At 42.2% G+C, this 27,093-nt stretch overlaps 1 protein-coding gene across 1 annotated transcript in view; it reads right to left on the reverse strand.

Moving 5' to 3' along the window:
* TGFB2 (transforming growth factor beta 2) overlaps positions 1 to 27,093 on the reverse strand; it is a 176,420-nt gene that overhangs the window by 22,413 nt on the left and 126,914 nt on the right. The window contains exons 3-5 of the mRNA XM_029593183.1: positions 10,809 to 10,941; positions 9,778 to 9,888; positions 6,021 to 6,198 (exon numbers count right to left, since the gene is read on the reverse strand). Of these exons, the coding sequence (XP_029449043.1) occupies positions 6,021 to 6,198; positions 9,778 to 9,888; positions 10,809 to 10,941 (422 nt within the window). The remainder of the gene's footprint in view (positions 1 to 6,020; positions 6,199 to 9,777; positions 9,889 to 10,808; positions 10,942 to 27,093) is intronic.

The following is a 27,093-nucleotide window of genomic DNA, read 5'->3' on the forward strand; positions in this document are numbered from 1 at the left end:
GTTAATTCTTTCTAGCTTTCCCTCTTCTCCCAGTTTAACCAGCCCTGTTTTATTGTAACTTCTCAGTTGCTGTGCACTCGTTCCATGTTCTTGTTTCACCCACTCCCCCTGTTAATTGTAAACCAGCATGATGTGATTCTATCATGAATGACGGTATATAAAAACCATAAATAAATAAATAAATAAATAAATAAATAAATCAATCTTCCTCTCCACATGCCCTCACAAAGATTTTTATCTTCACTAGTTACTTTGAAGAGCTAAACCATAAATCTCCAAAGCCCTTTTACCAACTGATACTAATCTATAAAGTGTCTATCTTTTCGAATTTGGTCTTCCAATGCCTTTAAAGTAAAGCATTCAAAACAAACTAATTGGCAAAAAAGAAAAAAAAAAGTTGCATTTTATAAAAGTTTTGGGGTCGATTTTAAAAAGTCCGCGCCGATTCTATAACATGCGCATGTCGGCACACGTATGTTATAAAATCCGATGGCCATATGCATGTGCAGGTGATCTGCGACTTGCACATGCAGGGGGGGGGGGATTTTATAACCTGTGCACAGTCACGCAATCGGGCCTCCCTCAGTTCCCTAACCTTAACCCTACCCTTCCTACCTCTTCCCCTCTCCTCCCCGACCCCTAACCTAACCCTAATTTTTTAAATTTTGTTACTTACTCCTCCTCGGGAGCAGAAGTAATTGCGCGCTGGCTACCAGCGCGCACTTCCCTGGGACAGCAGCTAATGGCCCGCCCACCACCCTGCCCCTCCCCGCCCATTCCATGCCCCCTGGCCACCCTTTTTCCCTCGGCCGGCACTTCTGCACGTACCGGCGTTTATGTGCATGGCTGGTCCTGTTGTAAAATGCGCGGTGCGCGCAAGGCCTAGCCATGAGCATAAACCCCGATTTTTACACACGTTGCCCTTTGAAATGTACTTGTGTGTGTATAACTTGGCTTACCAATGTCTACTTCTATTCTCTTGGCGCCACAGCTTTAGAACTGGCCCTACAGAAATTACCCATAACACCTGCAACCTCATCCTAGGGCACACATCCACTCTATTTGGTGAATTGAAAACTAATTTGCTGGCAAGGGGTAGGGGTCAGCACATGGGACACTAAAATATTTTATAAGGAACCCACATTTGTCTTCTCTTTTAAATGCAAAGGAAAATTCAATTTAAAGTAAGAAACAAAGTAAGGACAAACTTTTAATTCTTGTTGCAGAAAATTATTAGACTTTAGCTTCTTTTTAAGTCTGCCTGCAAATATGAAATTATATTTTAACTTTGCAATTAACAATAAAAATCACAGCTTCCAACCTAGTCCACTAAACAACTGCCTTCTTGCTTATGACATCACAATCTGGTTTGACAATATGAATAGTAATTATACAGTCACACAGTTGATCAGACTATAAGAAAACCAGAGGTCTATCAAATCTAACCTTCTGACTGCCTAATACTCTCTATTTGTGATGTGCGAATAGCTTGAAGTTGAACGCAAACCCATCTAGGCGGATTCCAGTCTGGTTCAAGATCATTGTTGGACTCTCATCCACGAAACGTTAGACAGTGATTACAAATGAAAATCTGCGGCCAAACATTTTTAGCTTTGTTTTCTGGTGCCAACATTGTCATTATAGCTTATGCTGCTACAGACACGTAACAATGCTTAATGTATATCACACTTTTCTGGCAAACAGTACGTGATACAGACATAATAAATGCATATTTGGGTTCAGCTTCTTAAAATCTACTTGTTTCACTGAAGGTTGTGGAGGAAACAAAATGTTCCCAGAAATGTGTTTACCAGTGCTGTCTGGGTGTGTCCTGTGGACTGGGTTGAGAACTGCAAGCCTTAAGTGATGCGGATTGATGTGAGCAATTGAAGGCATCATCCCTAGGCATGTGCACTCCATCCCCAATGGATAGCAGCATTAAACTCTCTGCGCCAAAAGGCAGCAGAGGTCTGCACACTGCCCAGGATTTTCCAACAGCGGGCAGTTCCTCCCCTCTCTGTTTCTTCTATCTCCATCTCCACTACCACTTCTCTCTCCTTCTGCACCTCCTCCTCCTCCACTCTCTCCCAATCATGCTGCACCAATAAAGACTCTGACCACTTGGCCCAGAAGCCACTTCCTCCTCAACTGCAGTGACAAGCACTAGTGGAGATGATGGCTTTTTCTTGGTCATGGCAACTGGGGAAATCTGTGGGGGATTGAGGAAAAACAACCAGTGGGCCTCCTACTCCTCACCACTGCAGGAACAATTCCCTCCTCTAACCTTCCTAAAAAAAAAAAAAAAAAAAAAAAAAGCAAAAGGTAATACCTAAAAAATAAGACAAAATAATAAAACTAACCAAGCATGACACATACTGAAACCAATAAACTCAACATACTCTCTCGGTTTCTCTCTTGCTCTGTTGTTCTTCTGGTCTCTCCTTGTTCAGCTCCTAATTAAATCCTCCTTCCTGGAGACAGAACCCTTTATTAGTCTCTGGGATGAATGCAGAAAATGTCCACTGAACTTTTTAATTTGTCAGAACTTACCTGCAGGCTGGTAAATTATTACCTATATAACTACTAGTTAGACAAATTGTGTCAGATTTTTATAGTTATCACCTACAACTTGCCAGATTTTTCGAAACCTTTTTGAAATATCTGATGAATTTTCATCAGTCTACTCTCCGTTTGTTAATCCATGGAAAGCAGAAAGCCCCCAGTGTGCATCTGTCACCAATTCAGCAATAGTGAATAGGGATGTGAATCGGGCTTCTGACGATTGAAAATATCGTACGATATTTTCAAAATCGTCAGAAATCGGGGGCTCCCCGAAATCAATAGGAAAACCCCACAAAATTGTTCGTGGGGGTTCTCTTATCATTTTGGGGGAGGGCGGGAAAAACGGCACACAAAAATAACCCCTAAACCCACCCCGACCCTTTAAAACTAATCCCTTAGCTTCCACCACCCTCCCGACCCCCCAAAAAACTTTTTACAGGTACCTGGTGGTCCAGTGGGGGTCCCGGGAGCGATCTCCCGCTCTCGGGCCCTCGGCTGCCACTAATAAAAATGGCACCGATGGCCTTTGCCCTTACCATGTGACAGGGTATCCGTGCCATTGGCTGGCCCCTGTCACATGGTAGAAGCACTGGATGGCCCCCTAGTCCTATTCTAACCCCCCCCCCCCCCCCCGACCTGTCTTACCTTTTGTGCCTGCCTCCGGGTAGGCACAAGATGCACGCGCCGGCAGCCTGCCGGCACACGATCTTCCGAGACAGCGGCAAATGGCTGCTGTGCCGGAGGCCTCTGGCTTCGCCCCCACCCTGCCCCCGGACCATCCCGCCCCACCCCAGGACCATTCCTTTTGTAAAGCCCTGGGACTTAGACACGTCCCAGGGCTTTACGTGTGTCGCCGGGCCTTTAGAAAATAGGCCTGGCGCGCGTAAGGGTTTTAAAATCCAGCCCATTATGATTACTATTGCTAAGTGGCCCCACCACCGCTACCTCTCTCACCAAATCCTGTGCTCCACTGAGAATTAGATCTAAAATTGCTCCCTCATTTATTGGTTCCTGAACCAATTGCTCCATAAAGCTGTCATTTATTCCATCCAGGGACTTTATCTCTCTAGCATGCCCTGATGTTTCACGTACCCAGTCAATATTGGGGTAATTGAAATCTCCCATTATTACTGCACAACCAATTTGGTTAGCTTCCCTAATTTCTCTTAGCATTTCACTGTCCCTCTCACCATCTAGACCAGGTGGATGGTAGTATACCCCTAGCACTATAGTCTTCCCGAACACTCAAGGGATTTCTACCCATAAAGATTTGATTGTGCATTTAGTCTCATGCAGCATGTTTATCCTGTTAGACTCTATGCCATCCCGGACATAAAGTGCCACCCCGCCTCCCAGGTGCTCCTCTGTCATTGTGATATAATTTGTACCCCGGTATAGCACTGTCCCATTGGTTGTCCTCCTTCCACCAAGTCTCTGAGATGCCAATTAAGTCTATGTACCGGTAATCATTCACTGCTATACACTCTAATTCTCCCATCTTACTTCTTAGACTTCTGGCACTAGTATACAAACATTTGAAAATGTGTTTTTTGTTTGTATTTTCATTCTGCTTTTTAATTGATAGGGATAAGTTAGAATCTTTTAGCTCAGGTGAGTTTTTAATTACAGGCACTTGGAGTACTTTTCTTTTTATTGGATACCTCTCAACAGATTAGTGTGGGAGATGGCTGTCTATGCAAACATCACTGCATCAGGCCTCTGTGGCCTTTGACCACAACAACGATGACAAATTGTTCTGCATTGTATCAACTGATTTTCTTTTTTGATGTCTTTTGCCTTTCAGCTCAGTTGAAACCAGTCACTGTTGTAGCTATGGTACTATTAGTCTTCCTTCATGGTCCATGGTTTTTACTCTGTTTTAAGCTTCCCCTCCCATCTGCTACTTCCTCTCTATCCAGCCCAACCATTTCAATGATGATTCAGCCAGGAGGCCATGGATTGCAGTTTCCACTAAAACTCGGTACCCGTGTACCCTGAATTTGACTATTAGACGTCACTGTTGCACAATGGTTGGGATTGCTTCCTCTCAGGCTTCTAAGCATCCTGAGCCAGGCTCAGCGATGTGCAGAGTACTACTACTGAGCCATTGGTTTGCCCTCTCAACTGATTTTCGGATTTCTGCCTCTGCCACAGACTAACAAGCTGCCAGGATATACAGCAGTCTACTTAACTTGAGAATGGATCGTCACAGCCCATACATAAAAGAAGAAGTTCATTTTAACACGTGCATTGGAAGCAATGCTAAAGTATAATTTTGAAGTGTTTATTGAGTCTTGATTAAAAAAAATAAAGAAAAGAAGAAAAAGAAAGGAAAATGCAGTTCTGTAAAGCTGAAAGAACCCTAAAGAAAATTACTCCACAGTAATTTTTAATACTGTCCACTAGGAGGGCTAAGTCTGTAGAAGAATTTGCCCTAAATAACTCCTCGGGTCTCCTATTGCCTCTCTCTTTTTAAGGGCCAAGTCAGAGAGGCCAACTGGTTCTATCTTTTTGGAACAGGTTAATCCAGTCCTGGCTTTATCCCCACTGTATGCAGGGCCCTGTAATTATGATTTTCTTACGAAAAGCAGGACTACAAAGAAGGCAATGCAGTAAAGCCAAAACTGGAGCAGTCTCCTGAAAAAAACGGATATGCTTTAATATTGTAGCTGCTATGAATGGGATATAACAAGACATAAGAAAGGCCCTTCTCATCCATTGTGAGCAGGAGGTACTGCAATGATAACAATTCTATCCGTACTGTGCGTGCATTCTGACATCTCTGGTTATAATGAAAACACTGCTTGAAACAGTAAGTTATAAAGCAATTGTGAACTATCCTATTTAACACATGCATTATAATCTTGTTTCAGTGTCTTACAGCAGGAGCACCAATCGTACATTTTCTGACCCTACAGTTTCCTCCTGCTTCCTTGGACCTCCAAGCTCAGTCAGAACCAGGGCTGAGACCCAATGAAACAAGCCTTCATTCACAATTTACCCAGGGATGGTTTTTCTCCCTTTTTTGTTATATTTCCTCCCCACCTGAACATTTAAGTCTGGTCATTGCAGTGATGGTCCTGGACCAGGGGCCCATGTACCCAGGGATCCCTCCAGAACCCTGCAATCATGGGCCCTGAATCTAGTTAAGGGCGCATCACCCATAAGCAATGACCATGACTCTCTTTACCCCCCAGGGAGGGGAGGGGATGAATTCTGCCTCTGCAGCATCCCCAGACACAGCAGACCTGTAGAGCGGAAGACCTCAGCTGGGGATCCAACGGGGGTCCTTTCACATGGCAGCGCACTGCACTTACCAGCCGAGCCACCAGCTTCACCCATGCAGCGAGTTCTAATTGGCCAATATTTTAGTGCACTCTGCATTAAAATATCTTAGTATCAACAAAGTAAAGCTAACAAAGTTATAAGTAAAGTCAGAGCTGAAAATATAATTTTACCTAAAACAATAGGCAGCATCTAGCGCTCGTTTCTTCCGTCGGCTGGACTGTTGTGACTCAAGTCTGTAGGAGGGTAATAACATTAGCAGAAGATGTGGGCTCTTCCCACTGTATTTTTTCCTATTGGACTGTAACGTTTTCAGATCACCACTGGAATACATGTAGGAGTCATCAATACCTTCAAAAAATACATTTCAGCAATGAGCATTGGGTGCTTCATCAATCCAAATCACTTGCCGACGGTGGGCGGGTAGCATCTCCCACCCCTTCATGCAATTTCCACTTCCTAAACCATGCAGTCATTTTCAAAGCAGGCACAATAAGGAGCCAAAGCGGGGAGCTTCTTTGCCCATAATGGGACCTGTCATAGTTTTACTGTGAAAGTCGATTTGAACAAACCTGATTTTATATCTATGGCTCTTTCACATAACCCTTGCAAACCAATATTTATGTGAAAATAAAAAAAAGACTAAAAAAGCAAATCTCATTGCCAGAAGAACTCCAGGGCTATGGAGACAAGTTTACTATTGATATATGTTAAGATGATTAAAACGTTTGGAATTGTAAAGCATGGTTAATGGAGGGGACTATTTTGAGCAGCCCATGTTGTTCGCAATGAACATGGGCATTTCCAGCCTCACATACGTTGTGGCCAACTTTCAAAGGGAAACCACCTGTGGCATTTCCATTTGACAATTAGCAGCATGCTAAAAGCACCTACGTGCTTTGCACCCGCTAATTATGCAGGCGGCCGAGCGAGGGCAAAAGAGCACGCAGAGATTTTAAAAAATCAGTGAATATGCATGCACTGTTTTACTCCCCAGAACCTAAAAATGCCCCCCGAGATGCCTTTTTGTTTTTGTTTTTTTAATATGGCTAAAAGCGCATACAGGGTGGAAACCCCACGCATATTTTTAGCCGGGCAGAGGAGTTCAATTTTAAGAAAGGCCAGTTTACCCCAGTAAATTGCTACTTACCCAGGTAAATTAATTCGAAATTGGCCTTCCCTGACCAATAAGCATAAATAAATAAATGCATTTTAAACCTGAAGTTTATAATCATACAAGAAATTGTAAACAGTCTTATGCTCTTCCCATCCCCCATGAAAGAAAATTAGCAACAGCTCAAGCAATAAAATGATATACACTAGTGCATATTTGCTGCAATACAATGATTGATTTATGCAATGAGAAATGAAGTAGCAGAGTCTGGGAGAGGGGAAAGTGAGTCTTTTTTCTTTAGTCTGTGCACCTCAAGAAGGGGTTCAATTTACCATTGGAAAGCAGGGTTGAGTAACAAGTTCTCATATCTTGCAGTGTATTAGGACTGCAAAGGAATGAGTTAGCGGAAACCCAGCAACACGATGGCCGTGTCAGCAACTCACACAGGGAAACAGAGGATCACACAGAAAAGCAGGCACAAAACCATTTTGCCAAAAGCAAAGTGATGGCGATTACTAAGTAGGGTTCCCTTTTCTATAGGGAGAGGATGAATCAGTCCTGATTTTCTACCCATTGCATAGGTGCTTTTGTAGTTCCTGCTTCTTAAGAAAGCTGAACGAAATCCAAGCATGCAGTGCGAGTAAACTCCTAACAGACGTGCTGTGGCACAGAGGACTACTGCAAGTCATCACCGAACTTCAGAACCTCAGGGATGCATTCGCCAACACCCCGAACACTTTATAAATGCCCCATTGCAGGTCTTATTCTAACTCTTAACAATATGATTCTCAGATGCCATCAATACTCCATTGTACACAGAGATTCAGCTCCTCATTCCGAGATAAGGTGTTAAATGCTAACACCCGTCCTTCCAGGTCCATTTCACTGTTTTTTTGAGATGAATCAAGTCTCTCTGTACAATGAGTGTATCTACAGATTTTCAGAATTCTCCCCTTAACATCGTCTGTGGTTGAAACATAACTCCTTGTTTTTTAGAATTTGGGGGGTGCGGGGGGGTGTCTGTCAGAATGTTTCCAGAAGAAAAGTCAGTTTTTACAGATGACTTGAGGGAACAAATGATTGTCTAGTTGTAGTTAGTAGGAAAACAGAAGCAAGTTAATTAATAGCAAAAAATATGGTTCTGAGGGCACTTTGTACCCAACGATTTGCTCTCTTAGTCCACCAACTTTGTAGAATGTAAAATATGTTCCATAAAAAGATCACAATTCATGCAAAAACTAAAGGCATGTTATGTTGGGTAAAAAATCTCAAAGATTCTTTTGAATGTATCAGTCAATATACATCCCTACAGCTTGTATCAACTATTCCCAATAACCCATCTTGCTCCATTCAAGGGCCAGGGTGCAGATCTGAGATCAAAGCCTTTACTATGGCTAGAACTCTTCACAAGCCTCTTCTTACGTTCAACCCTGGAGTTAGGTTTTAGGATACAACAGCTATTTTTGTGGAATTGCATTGTTTTCCTCTGACCACCTTTTGGCCTTCTCTAGTCCTGTACCAATGCTAATTTGCTGCTTGCTCGGTGTTATAACCTCATCAACCCTAATGGTAGCTTTGTTTATATAATCTAGATAGGACACAGTTTTAATTGAGGAGGTCTCCAACCTCACCTCTAAAAGATTTGAATCAACCTAAATGAACCCTCCCTCCTTCCTCTTCCTGCACTTCCATTATTCTTCTTTACCTCCTCTTCCCTCGCCAACTTTTAGCACCCAGCAAACCAACTCAAACATTAAATCCACTTAATTCTTCCTGCACATGGCATTCTTGACATTAACTCTTTTTCTACGTAAGACAGCTCCTAGAACCTCTATGTGTAACTTGACTAGACTGCCCATAGAGGAGGGACGGTCTCTTATGTGTGTTTGTACAGCGCTCTGTATGCCTTGGAGCGTTACACAAATGAAAACAATAATAAGGGCCTGTTTTTTCCCCCATAGACACAGAATGGGAAAAACAAGTTTAGGAAAACAGGTCCTAAACTATGCCATTCTTTAACTCTTAATGAGAACCTTGGAGTATTATGGAAGGGATATAACATTTCAAGGTGCAGGAATTCAGAATGCTTAGGGATCTGATAAACAACGTACAAACTGTGAAAATTATACAGAGAGGAGTTTGGTTTAGTTCTGCCTTCCCTTTCCTCTTCCTGCCTCTGAAAGTGGTTTGCAATCTTTGAATCCATAAACAATTTTTTCTTTAGATGTTGAACCGGACTAAGAGAGGCAATCCTATTGGGCAACAAACCATAATTTCTGATTGTGAACCATTAGATTTGGATTAAGTTCTCTCAAAGGGTAAATGTATATCTAACAGATTTATTGAAATAAAGGGATTAGGATCTATGGCAAGGAATAACCCTGGACAACTATAGGGCAGTGGCTGAGAGAAGCTGACATGCCATTTAGTACAGGAAAAATAGATAAAATTACTAATTAGACTTTGTGACCTCTTTTCACTAGTGGCTTAAGCCAAAGATAATGGAATATACATCTACTACAGTGGTATTCACTTCCAATCCTCGAGGGCAGCAAAACAGGTGAGGTTTCCAGGATATTCCCACTGAAATATTCAAGAGACAGATTTGCATGAATTCTCTTTCAACTGTATGAAACTGAATGCATATTCATATGGGATATCCTGAAAGATTTGTGGTTCTCAAGGACCATCAGTGAATACCACCGATCTGCTACGACTTTGTTTGCTCTAAATCAATCAGAAAACACTACTCTATAGTCAGCTGTTAGGGCAGCTTTTCATGGCAGAGCACTGAAGAACAACGCAAACCGTCTTACCTGCAAATCTGGTTTCTAGCTCTTCACTTTTGTTTGGGATTATATAATTATTTGACGGTACAAAGGTGCAGCATGGACAGTGTAAACTTATTTTAAATCCAAGGTTTCTGTCTGTAAAACATGAATGATCAGGGTGTTAGAACAAATCACTACTAAGTCGAAAAGATGTGGCTTTGTATTTTTTTTTTAGTGTAGTTGGGACTCACAGACTGTCAAGGCAATTAAGTGAGCGATACATGTAAATAAATAAATAAAGCTGCTCTACTCTCTATAAAAAGCATTGTGTCTGTTCCCCAGGTAGTCAGAGTGCATGCACAGCGCTGACACAGGATGACGCCGGCAAGCAGTGACATTGGTTTGGGAATGCGTGGCTGGCTGGAGCTCGCCCTGGGAGGTCTGCAAGAGATCATGCAGTCCCTAACCAACATGCAAAGCTGGGCAAGGGGAAGTGAGGCAGCCAGAATGGAGCACGGAGGAACGCAGGAGGATGGAAGAGGCTGCAGGAGGCCAGCACAGAGCAGGGAATCCCGGAAGGCATGGGCTGAGACACACACACAGACGGGGGCGGGGGAAGGAAAGGGGGTTGGGAATTACTCCAGCGGCAGTGCAGCCGGCCCTACTCCGAATACTCTTAATAAAAACACTCATGGATGGAATCACTACATGACACTCAGAAGTCTCCTTCAAACCATGCCCTGAGAAATAGTGAATGAAATCCTAAATGAATACTAGCTCACGGGCTGGCAGGTTCATATTTCATGATCCATACGTGACAAATTTTGCTACTCATTTCCAGAATGGCGAAATATCACTTGGAGAAAATAAGGAGCGACAATAAAGAGCACTGGGTACTTTCCACTTATTCATTTTTAGGAGACCTTCGAATTGGCACATCTGCTGCAGAAATCACACATGGTAAGCTGGAATCAAAACATCTAAAGCACATCACATAACCCTAGCTGAAATACATTAGCCTCAAATTCTGGGCCGGTCCCATTTCTGCTAATGATTCCATAAGTGCCGTTTCTCACCTCTGTGACGGAGCCATTCATTTACAGCTTCCGTAACGTCAAAAGACAGCCATTCCCCTTCTGCTCTTGTTTTCACTACTTTGCTATCAATATAACGCTGTGTGGGTGATGTTAAGTCTTTGGATTTGAGGATCTGCAAAGAAAAGAAAAAAAAAAGAGCACGTTAATTGACTTGATCAGTAGGACATCCGTGATAGAATGGCACGGGCTTAAAACCAGCCAGCTTCTGCCACAGCTGGAAACCGTGCCGTGGGTTTATTGGCACTGGTAGGCCCAGACCACTTCAGCTTTTTAAGCAGCAACACATGCAAGAACAAAAGTAGAAATTCTGGGCAGCAAAATAAAGAGGAACCATAATGTACAGCTTTTCTCCAGCCTGGCCAGATAAAAAAAAAAAAACGGCCAGGCCGGCTGAACAACAGACAGTTGGCAGCCCCAGTTAATTGTGTTCTCTTCCCTAACTTCGTCTTATTATTTCACGAGCTTATGCTAGATGTCATCACAGATTGCCCCAACACATACCGTGGTTTGGTGGTCTTGCAGGACTATTGATTTGTAATTTGGGGACATTTACTCCCAATGAATGCACAGAATGTCATACGCTGGAGCGTGCACAAAGCTGTGCTACAAGGGCATGCAATTTCACATTATTGATTGAAAATCTATTGGAATATTTATTAAAAATTGCCAAATTAGAGAGAATAAACATGAGAATAACAAATTGGTTTCAGTGTTGGGAATAGCCACTGCTATTAATTGCATCAGTAGCATGGGATCTTCTTAGTGTTTGGATAATTGCCAGGTTCTTGTGGCCTGGATTGACCTCTGTTGGAAACAGGATGCTGGGCTTGATGGACCCTTGGTCTGAGCCAGCATGGCAATTTCTTATGTTCTTTGCAAACAAAATATGCAATGCCGAATGCAGATGTCGGTGAAAAAACTGTTTGCAATAAAAGATAAAAAGATCTGTGAACAGGATAATAAATCTGACAAGCGGTGTGTATATCTAATAAAAATAGAACAGCAGCCATAATTTGTAGACAAGACAAAAATGATCTGAGGGAAATTTGATTTTTCTAGTGAGATTAGTAGTTCCTGCAAATCCTTTTCCTAGGCAGTACACAAGTCTAGATATGGAAAAAGCAGCAATGATTAGAGCCTTTTTTTTATCATAAATTCCAAGTAAACCTTTGACTCCATTAAACGAAGGGTCTCTAGACGTAATACACGTTACTTTGGTAGAGATTAGTAATGCTATGAGATTCATTGCCAAAGGAAAATGTGCCGGAATGAGTGGCGTTCCAATCTCCTGGTATCAGAAATACAAAAATGAGCTTCTCCCAAAATTATTAAATGTATGCAACTATAGTTTCAATCGGGGTGACCTTCCTAAATCAATGAGGTGTGCATTAATTGCACTAATGCTAAAAAGAAAGGTAGGAATCCCCTCGACTGTTTCTCATAATATCCAATCTCACTGTTGAATGCTGGCGCTACCATATTGGCAAAAAGGTAATTCACACTATAGTTCATCTGGATCGAACCAGGCTCATTCCATACAGATATATGAGTGCTAATTCTTAAGAAAGCTGCGGAACATTCTTGATTTGGTTGCAGAGGACCTCGGACATTTTTTTGGAATTATGACTGTGGATATGAGGAAAGATTTTGACTTAGCTGAATGGAGGTTTTATATGGACTGGCCTACTAGAACATTTTAACTTTGGCCCAATCTTTATTGCTTGAGTTCAGCTATTCCATAGCGTGCCGTCGTCTGGAGTCCGGAGAAACGCTGTGATATCAGCAGTTTCTTTTACAGGGGGGGGGGGGGAGCCCATCAGACAGACATGCTACCGTTGCTGTTTTCTTTCATGTCGCTCGCTGAGACCCAATGCAATAAGGCATAATGTCAACTTTGCAAGTTACATTTTTGCTGTATAATAATGTATTGATTTTTATACAAAATCCTATAGCCTCTGATCCAGCGGATAATGATTTAGATACAAATGTATGGGAATTAGTCTGCTCTATAAATTTAATCTCTACTATATCCCATAGAGGTGAAAAAACGTATCCCTGCTAAGTGGCAGTCCTAGTACTACTTTTGAGTCTAAATTCAATTCCTTAAGTGTGTTGGGTAAGTAATGGTATTAATTTGTCTCCGATAATCTTGAACCCAGATTAGTAGAAACAGAAGCAGCTCTAAACAGATGCAATAAACGTCCCCTTTTTTTTTTTTAAACAGGAAGAATAAATCTGTTCAAACTAAGGCCTTTCTCAACTACTTTACTTACAAATACTGCTATTGTCAGTCGTGAGGAGGTTTATAAGCATTTAGATAATAAGGACAATATACAAAGCAATTTACATAGATAAACATTTTCCCCATGTCCCACAACACATAGACTGTTAGTCAAATTGAGAGGAGGCATTCCTGGGTGGGGTCCATTGCCATCCTATCCTCCTGCGGTCTGGCTGGTGTACAGATGCAGACATAAGCCAACAAGCAGCAGTGGTTTCCAAATTTGAGAGCTGTTCTGTTGTGAGTTTCAGTCTTGACAAGCCTTTTATCAAGAGAGAAGCTTCATGGAGTGTCAGGTTGCTAAGCACAGGATTTTATACATAGGTCTCTTCTGGTTTAACAAAAGGTGTATTCATAACTAGGGACCTATGTTAACTGGGATAAACTGCACAGAGCAGCAGTTACTATCTGTAACAGAAGGCATGGGGATACCCTGCAAGGAGTAGCAGTTACTACCTTAACATAAGGCTTGGAGGTAACCTGCATGGAGTGGCAGTTACTACCCTTAACATAAGGCTTGGAGGTAACCTGCATGGAGTGGCAGTTACTACCCTTAACATAAGGCTTGGAGGTAACCTGCATGGAGTGGCAGTTGCTATCTGTAACAGAAGGCATGGGGGTAAACCTATACGGAGCAGCAGTTACTACCCATAACAGAAGGCATGGGGGTAACCTGCACAGAGCGGAAGTTACTATCTGTAACAGAAGGCATGGAGTAAGAACATAAGAACATAAGAAAATGCCATACTGGGTCAGACCAAGGGTCCATCAAGCCCAGCATCCTGTTTCCAACAGAGGCCAATCCAGGCCATAAGAACCTGGCAAGTACCCAAAAACTAAGTCTATTCCATGTTACCATTGCTAATGGCAGTGGCTATTCTCTAAGTGAACTTAATAGCCGGTAATGGACTTCTCCTCCAAGAACTTATCCAATCCTTTTTTAAACACCGCTATACAAACTGCACTAACCACATCCTCTGGCAACAAATTCCAGAGTTTAATTGTGTGTTGAGTAAAAAAGAACTTTCTCCGATTAGTTTTAAATGTGCCCCATGCTAACTTCATGGAGTGCCCCCTAGTCTTTCTACTATCCGAAATAGTAAATAACAGATTCACATCTACCCGTTCTAGACCTCTCATGATTTTAAACACCTCTATCATGTCCCCCCCTCAGTCGTCTCTTCTCCAAGCTGAAAAGTCCTAATCTCTTTAGTCTTTCCTCATAGGGGAGCTGTTCCATTGCCCTTATTTTGGTCGCCCTTCTCTGTACCTTCTCCATCGCAATTATATCTTTTTTGAGATGTAGCGACCAGAATTGTACACAGTATTCAAGGCGCGGTCTCACCATGGAGCGATACAGAGGCATTATGACATTTTCCGTTTTATTCACCATTCCCTTTCTAATAATTCCCAACATTCTGCAAGGAGCGGCAGTTACCCTAAAAAACCCCCCCAAAACAGAACAAAATAACTTGCTATTCTGACTGGATGGACCCCTTGGATATTTTTTTGCCGTCACTTACTATGTTACTATGACCTTTGTTTTCAGTTTTTATTTTATTTTTCCTGTAAAATTCAGTGCTATATCAAAATTTTCTGTGGAAAATGACTGTTATAACAAGCAAGAGAAAAATCTGTGGAAAAGTCATTTTTCAGCTGACTTTTTTTTTTTTTTTGTTAAAACACTAAAATTCAAAAGGAAAAATAAAATAAATTGAAAACAAAATGTTCCTATCCATAATATAAGGGAAACAGGTTCTCTTCATCTTCATTGACTCAAACTTAGCAATAGAAAAGTTGGTTCTCAGTAATAAATCCAGGCATCTCTAAAACATCAGATCCACAGTGCTCCTAGTCTGTCCAAGCCATGTCAGCTTATTCCAGGTTACATTTATACAGACAGACAGGTTCAAATGCATACGCAGGTTCAGAATCTTCCTCGTCAGGGAGTCACAGCACAGCCTACAGCGCTCAAATTGCCAGGAGCAGCTTCCTGATTTCCCGCTACCCTCTTTCATTCCAAAGACTCAGTCATTTTCCTCAGGAACGTGGTTACTGGCCTCAGCTTCATGCTCATTCCCCTTTAGTGCCTTAGCTTTCCGTTTCATATAGCCACCAGCCAGCTCAGAGAGAACACCCCAGCCTCTGAGCATGCAGGCTCCACTTTGAGGTTGACCAGGGCACCTGTTTTTTTGCCCTGACCTAGAATAAACTGAAAGGTTTCTGGTGACCTATCCTTCGCTGGAGAGTTGCCTCTTGTGGTTCACTGGAGTGAGAGTACAAGCTGTCAGATTCCTCCAGAGCATTCCTATGGGAGACAGAGTTCATGTTTTCCTAAATTTCCAGAGACAAATGTTCTCTCTAAATTTTATGGGGGCTGTGTGAGCAAAAGGCACTTGTGTGCAGAATTCTTCAAAACCCCTTTTTCCCATGTGCTCTTGTTTCATGACCTGTGTGCACATGCAGGGAACATTGCCCCAAGATTTGCCATTGCTTGTCAGCGCAGCAAAGATGATGTTCAATGTCCCCTCCAATTTTTAACAGGCTATGTGCACCAACATTCTCTTTGGTGCAACTTTTTATAAGCTGAGTTCAAATCTGTGCACTACAAGTCAAGTGCACCTGAGCAATTTAGAAAGCTTTGTTTATTTAATGAAAATAATTCTCCATTATTCTCCATTATTACTTAAATGATCATGAAGCGAGAAAAGGGTAGCCTGTCAAAAATTGAAGTCCTTTCAGATCTGACACTGTTGGTGTCCTATTTTATTGCATAGCAGAATAATTTTCAGGGTCAAATGATTCTCTTAAGACTGCTAGGAGAGAATAATGGCACAACAAACAATAAAATCAAGAAATAGAAAACAATCAGAATAGAAAACCATGCTAATAAAAAGAATACATATTTCAAAACTATTAATAAATAGAATATCCAATAACTAAAAATGTCCCAAACTTCAATAAAATATTTCAAAACAGCATATACAGTAACAATCCTACCTATGAAAAGTCAACACTGGAAATATTACATCAGGCCCTAAAACACCAATACACCTCCTATTAGGAAAACGGAACAAGCCAGACTGCTATAAATTCCTAAACAGCAATTACACACTAGCAGAATACCTCTCCTCAGTCACATGCTGAACACAGATACCAAATACAGAATAAAGAAACCATAAAATATAAATGAAATCGTGCAGACAAAAACTGAATTGGTTACTCAAACAAGCCAGACAATGTATGCAGTGCAAAAGTGGAAATACAGAACCATCATCATTCCTCATAAATAAAATCAAGAAATATAAAATATCAAACATTCTAAAAAAAAGAATAAATATTTTAAAACAGCTGACAAATAGAACATACAATAATAAAACATATTACATTTTTTTTAATTTACCAAATACCAAAAATATATTTCAAAACAGCAGACACATCAAGCACCCAATAATTAAAACTAATATGAATTTTTAAAAATCCTCCACTCACCTTACCTGGGAACTTTAGATTTTCAGTCACCCTGAGATTGTTGTGGATTAGTAGTGAAGGGGGGCCGCACAAAACAGTCTCTTTCATATACATACACACATGTTCACATTCATATACACTGACTCGCTCACACACATACCACAGATATTCTCTCTCTCACACTCACACACACAGATTCTCTCTCACACACAAGCTCTCAAATATATATTACACACACACACACACTCCTACTCACTAGTTCTCTCCCCTTCTCCCTTTCCCTCCCTCTCAAAAATGGTCCCCCAGTGGTTGTATGCAGGAAATACAACAGGTCTGGCATGTATCGCAATTTGCGCTAACTTAGACAGTTTATCACAATTTGTGCTAATACCTATTTGCATAAAACACACCCCTTTTGCTATCGCATGTGATACTTATCGCATTTTGATAAATCCAGGCCTTGGTTAGCTCCTTCTCAAATACATTTATGGCTGCCAATTAGGAATGGAAAAGTGTTCTCATCAGAACATCTGTCATTACGCTGGACCTTATGGGGATAATATTGCAACACCGTGCATAAGTTACACCACTTTTCAAAGTGAACCTATGCACATAAGTATGCTTTGCAAATTAGCCAACCACACATACTTACACCTGCTAAAATGTGCACAGAACCTTTTCTTGAAAATCTGTGTGCAGACTTTTGGAAATCCAAAAGTATGTGTGTGCGTGTAACGAACTACATATTGGGTGGGCAATTTTGTAAAAGGCTATTTCTCTACATGAAACACTGTTGTTTACCAGCTGAAGTCCCTTTGAAAATTATCTGCTATGTGGTCCATCCTGACCAATTTGGAATGGTTGCTACTCAAATGTTCTCAGGCTATTGCAGATTTGGCTACTGATTGGCAAGTGCAGGCTCAGAGACCTTAGTACAGGACAAGACTCTTGTCCATGACAATTTATTATTTGCTAAATGGAAAAAAACTTCTCAGATGAAGAGATGGACAACTTTCTGCTGAAAGTTTGATTATTGCTGGCGTTTTTGGAGAAATCAGCAGGGATGTGTTTGAATGTGATCGCAAGTTGATTCTATGACTTTACTTTTGGAATAAGCAATCACTTTTTCTATACGATATACTACAATCTGGGTTTTTCTAGACTTCAGTAAAGTGCATAAAGTAGAAGGAAAAAATTATTTTCTATGCACCTAAAGGCTCTCTTAATACCAAGATGTTTCTCCATTTTCCTTGTACATTAAAAGTCCCATTATCCAGCACTCAACCAATCGGAAAGCTCAACTAACTGGCATCTAGCAATCTAGCAGAGCGGGTTTTTTTGTTTTTACTATGTGACAGCAGAGGGACAGGGATTTCCATAGGTTGGGGAACTTGCACTGCATCATCGTACTGAACATATATTATGAAGGAAGAGCTCTGGAACTGCCGCTGGTGGTTTAAATAGAAGACAGAGCACATGGGGCGTTGGGAAGATGAATGCTACTCTCTTCTTATCTCTCCCATCGCACTTTTTGCATTTCCTCTGGTGGTTCCTCCTCTGTTGCTATTCCACTGTCAATTGGTGTGCCTGAGGGCTCCATCCTGGGCACTCTTCTCCTCTCACTATATACTAATTCCCTTGGTGCTCTGATTTCCTCTCATGGCCTTCAATACCATTTTATGCTGATGACTCCCAGATCTACCTTTCTACACCAGACCTTTCACCAGAAATCCCGTACTGAATCTCAGCCTGCCTGTCTGACATCACTGCCTGGATGTCCAACTCAACATGGCCAAGACGGAGCTCCTTTTCTTTCCCCCCAAGCCCACCTCTCCTCTTTTCTCTGTTTCTGTCATCATCCCGGTCCCATCAGCCCATAACCTAGGAGTCCTCTTCGACTCCTCTCTCTTCTTCATTACGCATATCCATAAGAACATGCCATACTGGGTCAGAGCAAGGGTCCATCAAGCCCAGCATCCTGTTTCCAACAGTGGCCAATCCAGGCCATAAGAACCTGACAAGTACCCAAAAACTAAGCCTATTCCATGCTACTGATGCTAGTTATAGCAGTGGCTATTTTCTAAGTCAACTTAATTAATAGCAGGTAATAGACTTCTCCTCCAGGAACTTATCCAATCCTTTATTAAACACAGCTACACTAACTGCACTAACCACATCCTCTGGCAACAAATTCCAGAATTTAATTATGTGTTGAGTGAAAAAGAACTTTCTCCGATTAGTTTTAAATGTGCTACATGCTAATTTCATGGAGTGCCCCCTAGTCCTTCTATTATCCAAAAGAGGGATTTACCGATTCACTTTTACCTGTTCTAGACCTCTCATGATTTTAAACACTGCTAAAACATGTTTCTTTCTTTATAACATTGCCAAAATCCATCCTGTCCTTTCTGAACACACTGCAAGAACCCTTATCCATTCTCTCATCTCCTCCTGCTTAGACTATAGAAACCTGCTCCTCACAGGTCTCCCGGCAAGCCATCTTTCTCCACTGCAATCTGTCCTAAATTCAGCTGCGTGACTTATCCTTTGCCAAAGTCGCTATGCTCACATAACCCCTCTTCTGAAGGCACTGCATTGGCTCCCTACATACAGTTCAAGCTCCTCTTTCTCACTACAAAAGCCTTCTCTCTGCAGCACCTCACTACCTCTCATCTCTTATCTCTTTCTACACCCCTCCTCGTGCACGCCACTCCTCGGATAAGTCACTCCTATCTGTGCCCGTCTCCTCTACTGCCAGTTCCCTCTGTGCTTTCCACCAGGCTGCATCGTGTGCTTGGAATAATCTTCCTGAACTGGTGCGTCATGCTACCTCTCTTGCCATGTTTAAATCCCATCTAAAGACTCACCTTTTTGAAACCACTTTTAAATCTTATGCTGCTTGTCTGCTTTTAGTCTTGTTAACTAATTTTTTTTTCTTTTTAAGCATTGTTTTGCTTTATGAAATACCCCAAGTCTCTTGTCCTGTATGTTTGTCTTATTAGATTGTAAGCTCTATTGAGCAGGGACTGCCTTTTTGTACGTTTGTACAGTGCTGCACATGTCATGTAGCGCTATAGAAATGTTAAGCAGCAGCAGTAGTAGCAGCAGTAGTAGTATAACTGCTTATTTGATTAATTGGCATAGTCTGTTCACCTATGCATACTGGATAATGGGGCTTTCATTATTAATGCTTAGTCAAGACTTATAATAATAGATTATTAATTTTACAATTTAGGTTTTACCTTAATTCTAAAATACCAGCCAATATGGAACTGGGAGGGAGGGGGGGGGGTGTAAAGCCAACTTGATTTATGGAGGAAGTTTTTTGATTAACTTATTTAAAGGTGAATTTTAAAAACCCGCATCTGGCACTAGTGCGTGTCCACCTGAGTTTATAAGACGCCCGAATGCTCGCGCAAGTGCCGCGCACATTTTGTATCGGCCCAAAAAGGGGCATGGTGTGGGCGTTCCAGGGTGGGGCATGTCCAGATCCAACGCCACGTAACTTTACCTCTACTATGGAGGAGGTGTAAGTCTTAATAAAACTATTTTCAGGCATCTGTGAGGTGTTTAAGGGGTCTGGGTATCTGGAGGAAGTGCAGGCTAAAGAACCAGGGGGATATGGAAGACCTAGCTCTAGGCTGAGCAATCTGGTGGACGAACTGGTCAAACTGGTCCTGGCGTGGACGCGCGCCTATTATAAAATTCCCTCACTTACACCACTCAGAGCCGACTTACGTTGCTGGGTGCGCACAAGCTTAAAATTAGGAGCACATATACATGGCACCTAGGCTATTTTTTTTTTTTTAACATGTGCATGTATGTGTGCGCATGTTATACATTCTCTGGGCGTGCACCCGCGCGCCCGTTTGAAAGTTACCGTCTTAGGGAGAGGCCAAATTACAAGATTATGTTGAGAGTTAGGCACCTAATTTTGCCTTTTTCAAAACTGACTAGGGCTATTTTTGCTAGGTGCCTACATTTAGGAGCAAGGCAAGGGGCAGGATCAGGTCAGGAAAAGTAACTTAGCTGCCTAGTGCTGATTTTCAGCACTAAGAGCTTAATTTGGCCGGCCAAAACTAGGCACTGCCCTAGCAGGACTATATCTTGCCATCCAGTGCTCACCCTCCCACCTGCCCAAATAAAAAGTTTACTATGGATAAACCGACCACCATTCATTCCTCCCCAACTGGGGGGCCGATAGTCCCCCTCACCCTGTCCCTAATTCCTCCTTCTCTGCTCCTTAAATGAAGCAATTTGTGGGGCTGATAGCTCCCCCCTCCCATATCTCCCCCACCCCCCTCCCGATTTAAAATGAACCCACAAAGCCAACAGCCCCCCCCCCCTTTACATCTGCTAATTTGACTCGCAAAAGTGAACTTGGATTCTTTATTTACAGTTATTCAATGGGAGGTCTGGGTGAACTGGTGGGCTTTCAAGGTGAAGTGCTAGAGGGTCTGGGTGGACTGGAGCAGGACTGGGTGAACTGGTGATTCCAAGTGCAGGCACAAATATTTTCAAAATGGCATACGTGCACGCGTGATAAAATGCCTGCCTCCGCATTTCATTCTCCACGTTAAGTCGCACGGTGTCATGATTACTTCAGGCACAAACCGGGCAGAGAAAACATGGGTTTCCTTGCATTGGAAATACACAAACCTCCTGAAACATATGCGCCTATTTATCGAGTACAAATCCCTGGTATTTTATAAACTCTACAGTTCCCAACGCACAGTTTGTAAAATGCTAGCATTCATCTCTGGGCATCCACATAGGTGCACAAATGCAGTACCGTGGATACGGTTGAAAGTCGGGCTCCCTATTTCAATTGGAAAGTTCCCACAGAAAAAGCAGGTACAAAAATATACCTGCAGATACTTTTTTTTTCCTGGAGTAATTTTCAAAGTAAAAGCAATATTATGTTATGTGCATGCGTACATACATTTCTTTTGAAAACTGGTACAAATATATGGATTTAAAATTCTCATGAGTAATGAAAGCAGTTAAAATATTGCCTCCCTTTGTAACTTGGAGCAAAACTTTGGATGGTGATTTGCACCCGCAAGAATGTAGCAAGTCTGTCCGTCTCCTTGAGATTATTTTTCATGGAATAGTCATGCAAATAGCCACAAAATGGCTATTTAACTTTTCACACTCCCTTATAGGTTGGAACATTCTGCGCCACAACCTGTTGGAGGAGATACTGGGCAGCGGCGATACGTGTTAAACTCCTTTGAACGTTTCATGAAAGGGTTACCGGCGGCGAAATGATAGCCACCAGCGTGATCGAAAGGCAAGGAACGATGACATCTAGACTAACAGTTCTTAACTTTGGTCCTCTGGCCATCCTCAATAGATCTGGATTTTAAGGAAAGAGCAAAAAAAAAACACAAAAAAACCCCACACCATTCAAGTTAACTCCAGTTTGCGGACCAGTCCACGCAAATATTTCTCCTTGCGGCTCTTCTGAGAAACCCGACCGGTTCAAGGAGGCTTAAAGACAGAGTCTGAGAGACACTGTTCTAAGCAACACGGCTTGAAAGCATCACGGCGTGAGAATGGCTGTGCGAATTTGTAGCACGTTAAAAAATGATCCACCAGTGCGCGGTGCTACTACTTGAGAGCCTGCAAAAAAAAAAAAAAAAAAAAATACACTCTGCCTGAAACGGTTTACGAAAATAGGCCAATATCAAATCAGTTGCGGTACAATCCTGATTTTAAAAAAAAAAATGAAACAATGCTTTGCACGTGGCTGGATGAGCTACAAATGCAGCACCCTGGGAAAGAGCCTAACGATGCCAAGAGTGCGTTGCTCCCAGAGAGGAGGAATGCTTTGGCCAGCTAACATCTGCAGACATAATGAGGACCAGCCTGTTTTTCAGTGCAGGGTCTTCTCTTGTAAGGTTTGAGTAAAGAACTGGAGGGAGAGAGGCTGGGGATCCCTTAAAGTTTAGAAACAGGATGAAAAGCTTAATTCTCTTCATTTGGGTGTCCGCAAAGCGATAATAACGATAAAGGGATTCAACAGCCACTTTCACGAATCCGAGCCTCATAACTCTGTTTTCATGGAGCTGCGTCGTTTCAGCTTTGGCCAGGGATAAGATGGTTTGCGTGTTGGCCTCTGTCACTCTTCGTTTGCAGAACCGGTGAATAAGAGGAGGGGAAAGGATTGCACATGAACAACCAGAGCACCACTCCCTGTAATTTACTGCCGCAGAGTTATTGAGTTTAAGTTCATAAATCCACCGGCTCTGGTTACTGAGAAAACAGAGAGGCAGCTCAGCAAGGACCACACAAACGCGGGTCGGCAGCACAGCATCCCTGGCACAGGCAACAAAGAGGTGCCCAGCGCATGCAGGCAAAAAAAAATACCAACAGCACAGCCTTAATGACCGACAGAACTATGTCGTTGTGATTGGCTTCCATGGTGGGTCAACGAGTGTAAAAGGGGCCACCTATCTGATGCAATTCTGCGTCTGTGGCGCGTATGGAATCATGTAAAAAAAAAAAAAAAATCGCTCTCACCACCGCTGCTCCCACACTTTTTACCACTGTCACTCCTGTTCCTTAGCCAGCAAACGTCACTCTATTCCTTTACACCTCCACCTGTCATCATCACTTATTTATAACATGCATTTCCCACAAAAGCGTTCAACACAATCTACAGCAAGTTCACATCTACCACACTGTTCGAATCCCTGCTGATACAGACCAATAAGAAAGTGTAGCAGGGTGAAAGCAAATTAACGCACATTAGGTGGAGGTTAAAGAGCTGTAACAGGGTAACATTTGGAGACGTAGGATGAGGAAAAGGCATCAGTAGAAAGTATAGTAGAGATGTGCATTATTTTTTTTAACAATTGCAAAAGAAATACAACAAATTCCAAATTGAAAATAGACCCTGACAAAACTATCCAGATTTTTTGGGGTAGTTTCATATTCACTGCATTAAAAAAAAAAAAATAAATAAATACAGGCCTCCGGCTGCCCTGCACCACAGTCTAGCCTCAGGCTGGGCCCAGCACCAAGGCGTAGTCCCAGGCCGGACCCTAGCCTTGTTGTCTTCCCCGGCACAGAGGCTTAGCGGGCACTGGAGCCCAGTTCTGTGGCCTGCCCCAACAGAGCCAGGGCACAGGTTTTTCACAAGTAACAGAGCCAGGAAGGTCCCAGCCCAGCCTCCTCTTAGCCCCCCCTTTCCGGATCTAGCATTGAATCGAGCAGGAGCAATGCCCAATTGCTCCTGGCCAGGTCCTGGAACTTTATAAATGGCAGCAGGCTCACAAGAGGAAGGCACAGATAGGATGGGCACACAAAATGGAGGAAGGTGCTAAAGTGGTGCTATCCTCCCAGGCAGACGGCACCATTTTTAGAGCATCTGGACCTGGGCGGGAGCAACTGGGCATTGCTTTTGCCTGTCAACACTGGCTCTGGGAAAGGGGTAAGAAGCATATGGGGTGGGAAACTCCCCGGCTCCAGACCACTCCAGGCAGGCCCTGGAGCTAGGGTACAGGATCTAGGCAAACTGGAAAAGGACTGGGTGAACTGGTGATTTCAAGTACTCACACATACTTAATAAAATACTTGCCTCCATGTTTAATTCCGGGTGTTTATTTGTGTAGTGTCAGTTATTTCACATGTAAAATTCGAGTACGTATGTTTATAAAATGGGTAGAAAAGATCAATGTGCATACTGAAACGTATGCGTGTAGTTCTGCAGTAGAAAAATGGGCTATTTTACAAACTGTGCAGCATTACTCTCTGTGTGCCCACGTATGTGTACAAATGCCGTACCTTGGATAGGTATGAAAGCTGGGCTCCATGTGCATAGTTTTCTATTCCAAGCTAACGTCACCCTAACAATGTCTCTACTACAATGCACATAAAAGTACAGGTGTTGTGGCATAACTTGCGTCCTTTCACCTGCATACAGGATGGGTAATTTTCAGAAAGCCGATGAATGTGGGTAAAACGCTTTTCACCCACTGCAATCCATTTGAAAATTGCCCTCTAAGTGGATGCCCAACCTAATTGTCATAGAAGTCCGAAAAGCCCAGGTTATACAGTAGGACTGCATTGTGTGTGGTGGATCAGGGTTTGGCTTCAAATCTCATTCCATCATGCTGCAAGTCTCCATTTATAGCAAAACAATGATAAAAGAAAGCATCCTAAATACATTCTTTTATTGCAAATTATTATTTAGAATGCATTGCCAAAATATCACATCTTTTCCTACATATTCCTGACATATTAGGGCTCAGTGGTCTGTATCCAATAAGTTGATATAAAAAAATAACTTATAGAATCCTTTTAAAACATATTTTTGTCCACTTTGCTTTGTCTAATTTAATCTGGAACTGTTTATTCCAACAAGCATGATTGGAGATGAGCATTCATAAATCTAAGGTTACTATAAAAAAAAAAAGTTGTGCAAGACATAGGCCGATGAAATATCCTGCTCTCAAAAGTCTTCCTGGAGAAAGCACCTTTCTTTTATAAAAAACCAACAGAGATTGAATTTATCCGAAATCTTTAAAACTGCTGACTCCATTGTGGTCTCTAAGCTATTTCTCTCCAAGGAGTGCATTATAGTTTGGTTATGGTCTTACATCAGCTGCAAAAGGTAGGTTCTTCCAAATTGCCGATAACCTTATTTTTGGCTCAGTAGCACCCTCTCTGGGTCCTTTCTTCTCTCTCTATTTTGCCCCCAGTACATTTTATCACAGGTCACATGACATTCCCCATATTTTACAGTTAAAAAATATCTGCCTATTGTTACAGCCAGCTCTCTCGTTTTGTTAAAAATTCTCCTTCCCTAAATCCATCCTTCATTGGTTTATCCTGCATTCATCAGCGTGATACCTGTTACAACTCAATGCACCATAAATTCACAACGGTGTTAGTGGCTAAGCAGGAGGACCTTTCATAAACTGGAAACTGTGAAATCTCCTAAGGACGAAATATAAATTCAGAGTACAAAAAAAACCCCAAGCAAACTGGGATCTCAATGATTTTGTTTTTTGAGGTGCAGAGTTCTAGTTGTGGTAGAGGTTCTGTGAAAAACTGGATTGTTTGCAGGTTGAGATAACCTTTAAAGGACCAACGTAAGAGCTGATGTATGTGACCTTTTGAGACCTGCGTGGGGCCCTATCACATGACGAGTGGAAAGTATGTGGTCTCCAAAGCTCCTGGACAACCTTCAAATAATCCATCTTTGTTTTAAGTAGTAACTAAAAAACCTAAAAAAATTATTTTTGTTGTGTTGCTATTTTAGAAGCACTTCAGGACCACGTTTGTTATGCTGTTCAGGTACTGCTAAGTGGGGATGTTTAGAGAGGGTTGCATGCTGAGCTTGGGAGGTCCTTAGGTTCAGACAAAAGTTGGAAAGGAAAAACTCTCACATTGTCATCTCAAAATATTTCTCCAGCAGGTGATTTTGCAAAATTGCTCTATCCCAAAGAGAAGGAAAAAACTGTCCCATACTCGTGGCAGAGCTGTTTTGAATATATGAAAACCAATATTAAAAAAAAAAACATGATGCTATCCTGTTGTGTTTGGCTGACCATGGTAGCCATGCTGCAGCCAGTCGCACTCACTCCTGGAGACGCTGCCAGGAACGCCATGCCTTAGTTGCGGTCATGTTCCCTCCAAGTGTGCAGCTGCAATCACACTTTGATCTTTTTAGGCCCAGTGGCAGGAATCTTCCCCAGGACACCGAGTGATGAAATCAACCAACCAAGGGATTTAAACCCCAGCTGCACTTCACTCTCTTCACTTCTGCTTATTCCAGTAGTGCTAGTTGCTCAGCATGTTCCTGTACGTTCCTGTTTGCTCCTGGTGGTGTTCCTGGTGTCATCCTTGTGAGTCTTGACCTGTCCTGTTCCTGTCTTCACTGTTCTTGTCTGTCTCCTGGTGCTTCTGTCCCAGATTAGACTCTTCGCTGCTTTGACCTCGGATTGGACTTCGGGTGTCTTGCTCTCAGCCTGCCCTGACCTTAGACTCCATTTCACTCTCAGCCTGCTGAACCTTAGGTTTGGCCACAGATCTGGCCCACTCCTTCCATCGTGCTCGGTCTAAATTCCATAACCATCAAGAGCAAGTACCCACTACCTCTCATCTCAGAGCTGTTTGACCAACTTCAGAGAGGTAAAATTTTCACTAAGTTAGATCTTTGTGGGGTTTACAATCTAATAAGGACTAGACAGGGGAATAAATAGAAGACCGCATCTAATAAAAGAGATGGTTATTACGAATATCTGGTTATGCCATTTGGACTTTTAATGCTCCCACAGTATTTCAAAACTTCATAAATGATGTCTTCTATAAATGATGTCTTCAGAGATCTTTTCAAGACTTGTGTCCTGGTAAGGCCTGGATGATATTCTAATCATTTTTGCAGACCCTTGCACAGCACCATACACAAGTATTTCAGTGCCTTTGTGAAAATAGGCTATATGTGAAACTGGAAAAATATTCCTTTGAAATGACTGAACAACCCTTTTCAGGCTACATCTC

Source organism: Rhinatrema bivittatum, chromosome 3 (genome assembly GCF_901001135.1).
Source record: "Rhinatrema bivittatum chromosome 3, aRhiBiv1.1, whole genome shotgun sequence".
Lineage (NCBI taxonomy): Eukaryota > Metazoa > Chordata > Amphibia > Gymnophiona > Rhinatrematidae > Rhinatrema > Rhinatrema bivittatum.